Below are 10,248 nucleotides of genomic sequence, written 5' to 3'. Positions count from 1 at the left end.
TTAGCAAACACCCACTACTGCGCCGTTAGCAACTTGTAAAATCTCCTTATAAATACATAATTTGGGTTATTGATTCTCTTGAAAACACTGGAATTGCACCCACAATACCTATTAATTGTCAAATGTATGCTTTTTCCCAATATTTTTATGACACCTTGCTTTGTGTTTATTTTGCTCAATCTCTGTGATACAGTTCTGTTTAGAAAGGTAGCGAAATTTAACAGATAACTTTTCTCTCCTAACTCATGTTTTAAACCTATACACTCTATCAAAACCTAAATTTGTATTGCTATAGTCTGGCTAGTCTAGGACTATTTGAAAGCTGAATATTTATTAGGTAAATTTGAAATTGAATTATTGTTGACATTTTAATCAAACCTAACCTAAATAAAATTAAAGATTAGTTGTGGTTTAAGATTATAAAAAGTGGCAGCCTTTATTCTGGTAGTTAATGCTAAACAGTTATCTTCTTACTCCTATTAAGGTCTAATAAGTATTAAATTACACCTAGACTGTAAAATAATAAATTAACCCTTGAGTAATAATAATAGAATTTTATTGTCATTCAACATGACAGTTATAGAAAACGTCAAAAAATCTAGTCACAGTCAACATAAATAACTTAGTCATACACATACAGACATAACTTATAACGTATTGTTTGATATTGTTACATAACCCATAGTCGTATGCCTAACAAGCCTTTCACTTGGTGATGTTACCCCTTTTTCAAAACCCAAGACCTTTAACGGTTAGCCCATTTAGAACTATAAAAATGACACGATAGACCAATTTTGGGTAAGATAGTAAGTTAGTGTACCGTACCTGAAAATCACATTATATAGGTAGTCTAGACTAAAATATTTATCTTCAGCTTTTCTTATCAAACTTTCATATTTTAAACTTGAATTAAAAAAAAAAAAAACAACAAAACAATTATGAGTGAAAATGCACTTACATTGGTAGCTACGATCGTTTCGACCTGTTGTTGATCATCATCAAACTGTCTATTTTTCATATTTTTTAATCAAGGATGCTATCTACGAATTAGTCATTAATTTATATTACCAGAGCTCCTATTAGGACACCATATTAAATCGCCAGTAGGACACCAAACGTCTATCTGAGGACTTGTGGTGTCCGTCTTTAATGCAAGCTAGGAAACCAATGCTGGTGTCCGTGTGTAAAGCTAGCTGGGACACCAACGCTGGTGTCCATGTGTAAAGCTACCTGGGACACCAATGCTGGTGTCCTTGTGTAAAGCTAGCTGGGACACCAATGTTTGTGTCTATGTGTAAAGCTAGCTGGGACACCAACGCTGGTGTCCATGTGTAGAGCTACCTGGAACACCAATGCTGGTGTCCTTGTGTAAAGCTAGCTGGGACACCAATGTTTGTGTCCATGTGTAAAGCTAGCTGGGACACCAACGCTGGTGTCCATGTGTAGAGCTAGCTGGGACACCAACGCTGGTGTCCATGTGTAGAGCTAGCTGGGACACCAATGCTGGTGTCCTTGTGTAAAGCTAGCTGGGACACCAATGTTTGTGTCCATGTGTAAAGCTAGCTGGGACACCAACGCTGGTGTCCATGTGTAGAGCTAGCTGGGACACCAATGCTGTTGTCCATGTGTACGGTAAAGCTAGCGGGGACACCAATACTGGTGTGCATGTGTAAAGCTACCTGGGACACCAATGCTGGTGTCCATGTGTATAGCTAGCTGGGACACCTCGTGGCTGGACTGGTGACGCGAGTGAGACACTACCAGGTCGCCAAAATGTGATGTCCCGGGGCTGGAGTCCCCAGTGTAATAAGCACAGTAATAACTAATGCCCCGCGACTCGCGCGGACACTTGGTCCCAGGGGCGACTCAGACTGATGACGTCATAAGGCCTCCTATACTTTTTCTTTCTTCTTATCCTGGCGCTACAGCCCGATGTAGGCTTTGACCTCTTCCACAATTATCCTCCAACTATCTCTAAAATTAATAATAAATTATAATAATTTTAATACTTATTCTATGAAAATTATGAAGATTGTTAGTGATCTACAGTGTGTTTATATTGTGACATTGTTGTTAGTACGGAAGAAACTCACAAATGAGCCTGGATTATTAGCTAGAAGTTTAGATAATATCACAGACAGGAATATTCTGTTATCTTTTTTCAATTACATACCTACCTTAATTATTCACCTACTGACTTACTACTCAATTACTGTATGCTATGGTGGAGTGCACATTACTTTCACTTACCTAGTGGGAATAATTACAGTGTAAGTAAGCAAGATTTCATTCCTGTTTGTTCTGCTTTATTAACCTTTCTAATATTATACCAAAATGGAAATAAAGATGAAAATACCCCTTTTTAAAATTGTTTTCTTACAACATGTCTCGGTTATGAAAAAAAGACAATTTTAGAAAAGGGTACTTAAGCTGCGTTCACACCAAAGTTATAAACAATGTTAATAACTTAATCCTGATACATTCTATTAGATTGAACATATCTTATCATACACATGATGAACATATGTGTTTGTCAAGTTCCGTTCAATCTAATAGAATCTATAAGGATTAAGTTATCAACATTTTGTTAATAACTTTGGTGTAAACGCAGCTGTAGATTTTTAGTTTTATTTCTATTCAAGAGTAGCCCTAACGAGAAAGATAATTTTATACCCAAATTACTCAAATATTTCCAATTTTTAGAGATTTGAATGAAATATTTTTGTTTTAAAATATCAAAATTTTTAATTTTTAATTTAGTCATTAGTTTTGAAGTGAAAATTGGACTTTTTGAAGTGAAAAGTGAAATCATTACTTCTTTCTTTTTTGAAACTTATTTGTAAAAATTTGGGAGAAGACAGTTTTGGGCCTGTTGTCTTCTCCCAATCGTATTATATATTATAATTATGATTTGTGATTGTCTATGAAATAAATAACATTTTATTTTCCTGTATTTCAAGATAAAGTAGTTTGATTTTTTTTAAATATTGAAGAAATGGAAGATTGAAACTCTCGGATTCTACGACTGTACTATTGATTAATTTGTATTTCATATAGGATCCTATATATCAAAAGAATAGGATTTTTTAATATGCATTCAGCAATTTTAAATCTGCTCCAATATTGAGAAGCGAGTTAAGCGATTCTAATAGGTTAATCAGAAGTTAGTAGACTCTCGTTTTTAAATTGGCTCTAAACTCTATTTCAGAAGGGCAGTGTCACAAAATACATTTATCCTACTCGTTTTAAAGTGTTCAGTAAATGAGACTGAACTATTATTGAGTACTTATACTTCAATCGAGTCATAGATAATAACTAGCTGCACTGTGCTAACTCATGCTTTCGCCTATGGTACATCTGTACATAGAGGGCGATCTGCGCATACTACACTCTGCTGTATTTTCTTGTTATTATAGTTGATTGTATTGCATTAAGAAGTGGAATTCGATAATAAAAAAGAAACAATTATTACTCTACCTCACTTTTAAATATTGATACAATTATTGTACTTTGATTTCAAATTCGATTCTTCACTTTTAAATACTTGCGATACATACCTTTCTGACAATGGACAATGCAGCCATTGTATTCATTGTTTGATATCAAAAACACAATAATAAATATTAAATTATTAAACAGTAATTTATAAAATATATTATAGACATAATACCGCGATTCACGATACATAATTATATAGATTATTACAGTCGTTATGAGATTATCTCTCTATGATTTTTGTGAGATCGGACACGATCAGCTGTTATTCAAGGTCATTTTACAGCCCTAGGGCCGTAAAGTTTTACCGGCCTGGTCGGAAAACAATCACTTTCGGCCTCCATATGACGCACGTAAACCAGCTCATTACATCCAAGTGTGGCGAAAAAGTGATTCTTTGCGTTCTGTAATCAGTGCAGCAATGGCCACTTTTCAACGTAACTGTAGGAAAAATAAAATTAATAATACATGCCACGTGTAGGCTTATACATTGCATCAGGAAAACGAAGCTCAAAACTATGGTTTTCCTAAACATATGTTTTTGAGATAATTTCTTTGATGCAGCTGTTTCACATTCACCATTATAAATTATACAGGGTTTGTGAAAATAAAAATATTCATTTATTACCAAAACAATACTATTATTATATTAATGATAATAATTAATTATTGAAACAATTCTTTAAATATATCAATAATAATAATATTATTAAACATAATTATTCATCAATTATCAGAACAATATTATTGAGGTTGATTTGAATCAGGTAAAAAGCAATAATAGAACAGATGTTCTTTTTTGAATTTCTATCATATTATTTTGTTATTTCAAATGATTACAACATATGTTAGAATATCACATGTCAATAAATAAATTATCTCATTTCCATATGGCACTCACCTTACCATGTTCATAACCTTACTTAATAGGATCCTTTTTCATCCTTTGGAACCCTTAGAGGCAAAATATCTCGAAATCCGTTCTTAGTGCGCGTCTAGCATGTTTGAAGAATATTTGTGCAAAGTTTCAAGTCTGTAGGACAATTAGTTTGAGCTGTAGTGTGATTTTACATGAAAATTTTCGAAAAATGCCCTCTCCTAGACCCCCCTGTGCTCCTGATCGAGATTTTTCTACATAGATCTAATTTTTTTTCGTAGCTAAACAAAAAAGTTCCTCATGACTTTGCTGTGCAATGAGCGGTTAAAAAGTACAAAATTTTGGAGGGGCCCCAGCTCCCTCAGGGGGGCAAATTTCTGAAAATCCTTTCTTAGTGGATGTTTTCAGTCTACCATAAACAATCGTGCAAAATTCCAAGTTTTTAGGCTCAGTAGTTTGGACTGTGGTGTGATTTCAGTCTGTCGGGGCTTAGCCTTTTATAAGTATAGAGATATCATAGTTTTTAAATTACTATATATTACTGTATAACATGAATATAGGTTGCCGTATTATCCTTCTGCTGAAGGAGAGATCAAAATAGGTTTTTTAAGTAGTTTTCTGTAAGTGTGAAGTTTTTAGCTCAAAAATGTCTACTTTCATTCAAAATTTAGACTTATTGATTAATTACTAAGCTACTGTTCTAGATTTTTTTATTTTAGACTCATGAGCCTGTTATGCCTTTCCTCATGTTAAGTATTTGTACACAATGTGATAAATAAATAAATAAATGCTCCAGTAATATACATAATCAAGCATTTTATATGTCCACTTAAATCGTGTCAATACGCACATTTATTATAATTATTTAGTTATCATCTCACAGTCTGGCCCATGTTGGCTAAAATATTTATCAGGCATGGTGGACATATTGCAAGTCTCCTCACAAACAAAAATCTTGCGAACAATATATTTATCGTATCTTAAAAAAAACTAGAATCTCTTCTCACACTGTAATTAGAAGAGAAGCTATAAATATAATTCAGATGATAAAAACTCATTATACTGGCTTGTTGAACATTCCTGATTAATATATTATGATTATCACTCTTATCTAGTATTCACACAACAATGTTTTGTATTCTATTTATAGATATTCTATTGTTTTCCAACTGTATTGTATAGATAAAACATTTTTCCTTTTCTTGACAATTTTATGATTAGATTAGGATTCTATATGTAGGCCTATTCCTTTTCAAATATTGTATTTTGTTGCCGAACTGTTGTGCCCTAAGCATTGGTTTCACCACTGAAATGAAAAATAAAATTCTTTATTGAATCATACAATAGGTACATCATCAAAATGATAGGGAGAGAGAAAATAATGCAACCTTGTGCTATTCCTCTCCCAAATTTAGATAAGGTTACACATAGTCCGAAATAGGTTAAGTCTTGTAGTTTTTCACTTCACAAAATTTTCAGTCCTTAATTCATTCTTTATTCATTTATACAATAAGTACATAATCAAAATGATAGGGAGAGAAATAAGGTAACCTTATGCTATTTCTCTCCCAAATTTAGATAACACATAGTCCGGAATAGGTTGAGTCTTGTAGTTGTTCACTTTACAGAATTTTCAGTACTTAATTATTTTCACAAGGTAGATTTTCAAATTTAGATGCTTCAAAACTAAACATAGAAGAAATATTTCACATTATCATAACTAAAATAGAAAATATTCACACAACGATAATTATTTTCACAATGTAGATTTTTTGATTTATCTGGTAAGGTATTAAGAGTATTGTTGAATAAAGAGGTCTCAGATTTAAGTGAGATATAACCATAGAGAAACAATAGCGTAAGTAGATATCCCATGTTATAGGGAATTTATGTCGCAACTTTTACTGTTATCTCAAGCCGATTACTGTCGATTATTGTCAATTTTTACTGTTTTGTTGGGGTGATAGTGTATGAACGGCACAATTTGAGAGACTACCAACGTCATAATTATAGCTTCACCAAAAACAACTGCTAGGACTATCGGCTTGAGTTAACATTGAAAATTGGAACATAAACACCCTATACCATGGGATATCTTCTTACGCTATCTTTTATCTATGATATTATACTATCTAGATGAATAACATTTTTTCCAAATTGTATATAATTTAAGTCATTATTGTATATAACTGTATATTTTTATAATTGTATATAAAGATCAAATCTTTATTCTTCATTGATTCAGGCAATAAGTACATCATCAAAATGATAGGGAGAGAAAAAATAAGGTAACCTTGTGCTATTCCTCTCCCAAATTTAGATAATACATAGTCCGAAATAGGTTAAGTCTTGTTGTTGATCACTTCACAAAATTTTCAGTCCTTAATTCATTCTTTATTCTTTATTGATTCAGACAATAATTACATCATCAAAATGATAGGGAGAGAAAAAATAAGGTAACCTTGTGCTATTCCTCTCCCGAATCTAGAAGGGTTGGAGCAGTCTTCAATTTATGCTCTCAAAAGCTTAAATATTTCTGACATTTTATGAAGTGAAATTTTATAATTTTGCGTACTTTGAAGTACAGTAGCTTAATTTATAAAATCATAAATTCTCAATCATTGCTTACAGTTTGTATTGAATCTCACTTTAAATGCTTATAAATCCTTCGCTGTATTTATTTATACATTGATAAATTCAATATCATTCTCAACTATGAATGATTGGGAATGTAAATAAATTATTTCTAAACTTGTAAGACTTCTCCACTGAAATCAAAGTCGATACAAATAAATAATGTATTGGGTGAAGACTTTGATCAACTCTTGTAAGATGAGTAGAGTAGTTCGGTATTGTATTCCATGCACTACATAATATCAAGTACCTAGCATCACTGTTAATTCAAAGGTCGTTCACCTCAGCTCTCATGACGTTACATTGTTTTTTCTATTGAACAAGAATGTGTACATGAATACGAGTTATCTATTTGTTAGTTCAAATTTTGCAATCAATATATAGATTTTTAAGTCTGTGAGGTATCGGAATTTATTCGGTGGCTGAGATATTGTTGTATGAAAATGTGTTAGCTCTTATAAAACTGTTGTACTAAAATAAAATCTCTATTTTCAAAATATAAATGTGTAATGAAATACAATAAAGAGTATAATAATAGATAAAATTGTTCTCAGACTAGTGCAAATATTACTTATTTATTTAATAATTCAAAATTACTCAACTTACAGAAACGTACCACAGGCTTAGGCCCGCCGCAAAATAGACCCACGCCACTACAATCCACGCCGTGGGATGTTTTGTAAACCATTGCTATAGAATTATTCATAATCAATCAGCTGACAAGTGGATTATTCATTGCATGCATTACACAGATGTATTGAGAAGCCTAGCAATGGTTTACAAAACATCTCACGGTGTGGATTGTAGCGGCGTGGGTCTACTTTGCGGCGGGCCTTACCCCCAAAACGGTTCCAATTCCAATTTATACAACAGTCCAAATGTAGCTAGAGGTTATGTGTGTCACTTCATAATATTGTTCTATTACCTACACACTCAATTTACAATTCAAAACTCACAAAAATCATTTTTAAATTAAAACCATACTTCTAAATTGAATTGCAAATAGTTGGAAAATTAAAAACTTTGAAAAAACTATAAAATTTAGAATAAGAAGAGATTCCATGGTGTATAGGCCTTTTTAGTTCCAAAATTTTAGCATGGGTTACCTGCTAGTTATTGATATTAATATAATAGATTATCCAAATAATCTTATACATTGTAAAGTAGGGCACTAAAATTCTCTTGTATATGAATATATAAACAGTCAAAATAAATATAATATACAGGGTCTGTATAATAAGTAACCGGACTGACCTCAGGAAATTTTTTATTGGCAAAATATGTACAATTTTTCTTCAGAAATCTTCAAAGTAGTCCCCATTGGAGTCGATAACACGCTCATACCGGATTTTTCAATCCCTGAACGCTCCCTGGAAGTCGGCAATCTCTATGCTGTCTAGAGCCCTAGTCGTAGCACGTTCCCGTAGCACGTAGAGCTCCCGGACGGACTCGATGAACCCGGGCGGTTAGTCGACGGAGCACCTCTCTGTAGTACTGGCCGTTCACAAAGAGTTTGTGCCACCCGACCAAACTGTAAACGGCCAGTACTACAGAGAGGTGCTCCGTCGACTAACCGCCCGGGTTTATCGAGTCCGTCCGGAGATTGCCCATTCGTGGATCCTACATCACGACAATGCTCCGTCGCACACCTGCCTGCTCGTCACCGAGCAGTTGGCCAAACAGTCGACGGTAACGTTGCCACATCCTCCTTACAGCCCGGATATGGCACCACCGGACTTCTTTTTGTTCCCCAAGATCAAGAGACAACTTAAGGGGACGCGGTTTTGGACCCTGGAAAACGTTCAACGTGCTACGACGAGGGCTCTAGACAGCATAGAGGTTGCCGACTTCCAGGGAGCGTTCAGGGATTGAAAAATCCGGTATCAGCGTGTTATCGACTCCAATGGGGACTACTTTCAGGATTTTTTTAAAGAAAAATTGTACATATTTTGGCCATAAAAAATTTCCTGAGGTCAGTCCGGTTACTTATTATACAGACACTGTATGTTGAAATTATCGAAAGTCTTTCAAAATCATGAAATTTACAATGTTTGCAATTTATTTGTTGTAGAACAAGCAACAGACGGCAGCCTAGCGTCCGAGAATTGGGCTCTGAACATTGAGATCTGCGACATCATAAACGAGACAGAAGATGGACATAAGGATGCCGTTAAGGCGCTTAGGAAGAGACTTCAGCAGAATGTCGGCAAAAATCACACTGTCGTTATGTACACGTTGACTGTAAGTACTCTATTTATTTATTCATCGATGATAAAAATACATATAATCATTGAATTATTAGAAATAAAAAAAAAAACCGGCTAATGCCTATTCATTATCTATTTATTTATTATTTTACAAAGGCAACTTTCTTTATTTCAAGCCTAGGTGATGATGATGATGGGATGAATGATAATGTAGAGTTATGAATGAATAAAAATTATAGGTTATGCTATCCACTTGAATCGATTAGTCCAGAAATGAATAAACTAGAAATTTTGAATTTGATTTGATTAAAAACTGAATATAATAAAATTATTACATTCAATAAACTCTCAGAACTTGAAAATATACACACGTTGGCCCAGTGGCTTGCCAATTCGGCGATGTTAAACTTGGCAATTATTACTTTAAATTATTTAATTTTATTATTATTATTTGCGCCGGCAAAGCAGTCATCCACACTCTGGCGCTCGTCGTCATTTGTACGTATTGGGCGAGAGTGTGGATGAGGCATAAAGGTCATCACACACCCAAATAGAAATATGTCTATAACGTATTTCTTTCGTATTCAATTGTACGCATTGGGAGAGTGTGTGTGTTTAAATATCTTAATAAATTCTTAGCCATTTGAAGCAACCGTCTTTATTTACGTAGATAACAAACTAAACTCAGTAAACAACTTATTATATTATCAAACAGTTATCATGTGATTAAGTAACATCACATGATATACAAACATCTTCCCCTTTTACTCTCTCAAACATTTTCTTTTTCAACCTTTCCTTTGATTTCATCTTCTTCTTAAAAACCTCTCATTTCTTCTTAATATTCTTCCACTATTGGACTTCACCACATAGGACCGTGGGGCATCAGCTTCATTAATAACTACTCCAGGCTCCCATAATTTTGTTCTCCAATATTGGATATAAATGGGCTGATTTTCTTTGAAATAAGAAACATGTTTCCGTGACTGCTTATCGTATGTTTCTTTCTGTTGAAATTTATGGTTCTTCATTTGC

General features: G+C 33.7%; 1 protein-coding gene across 4 annotated transcripts in view; it reads left to right on the top strand.

Annotated features, from left to right (window-relative positions):
• The window catches only part of LOC111050879 (TOM1-like protein 2), a 48,778-nt gene that overhangs the window by 731 nt on the left and 37,799 nt on the right, over positions 1–10,248 (top strand). For all 4 annotated transcript variants that reach the window (XM_039429785.1, XM_039429786.1, XM_039429784.1 and 1 more), the window contains exon 2: positions 9,078–9,247. In XM_039429785.1, coding sequence (XP_039285719.1) covers positions 9,078–9,247 — 170 coding nt within the window. The remainder of the gene's footprint in view (positions 1–9,077; positions 9,248–10,248) is intronic.

Source organism: Nilaparvata lugens, chromosome 5, assembly GCF_014356525.2.
Source record: "Nilaparvata lugens isolate BPH chromosome 5, ASM1435652v1, whole genome shotgun sequence".
NCBI classification, from domain to species: Eukaryota; Metazoa; Arthropoda; class Insecta; order Hemiptera; family Delphacidae; genus Nilaparvata; species Nilaparvata lugens.
The sequence above is the reverse complement of the archived record's forward strand: the minus strand, read 5'-3'. Positions and strand labels throughout refer to the sequence as shown.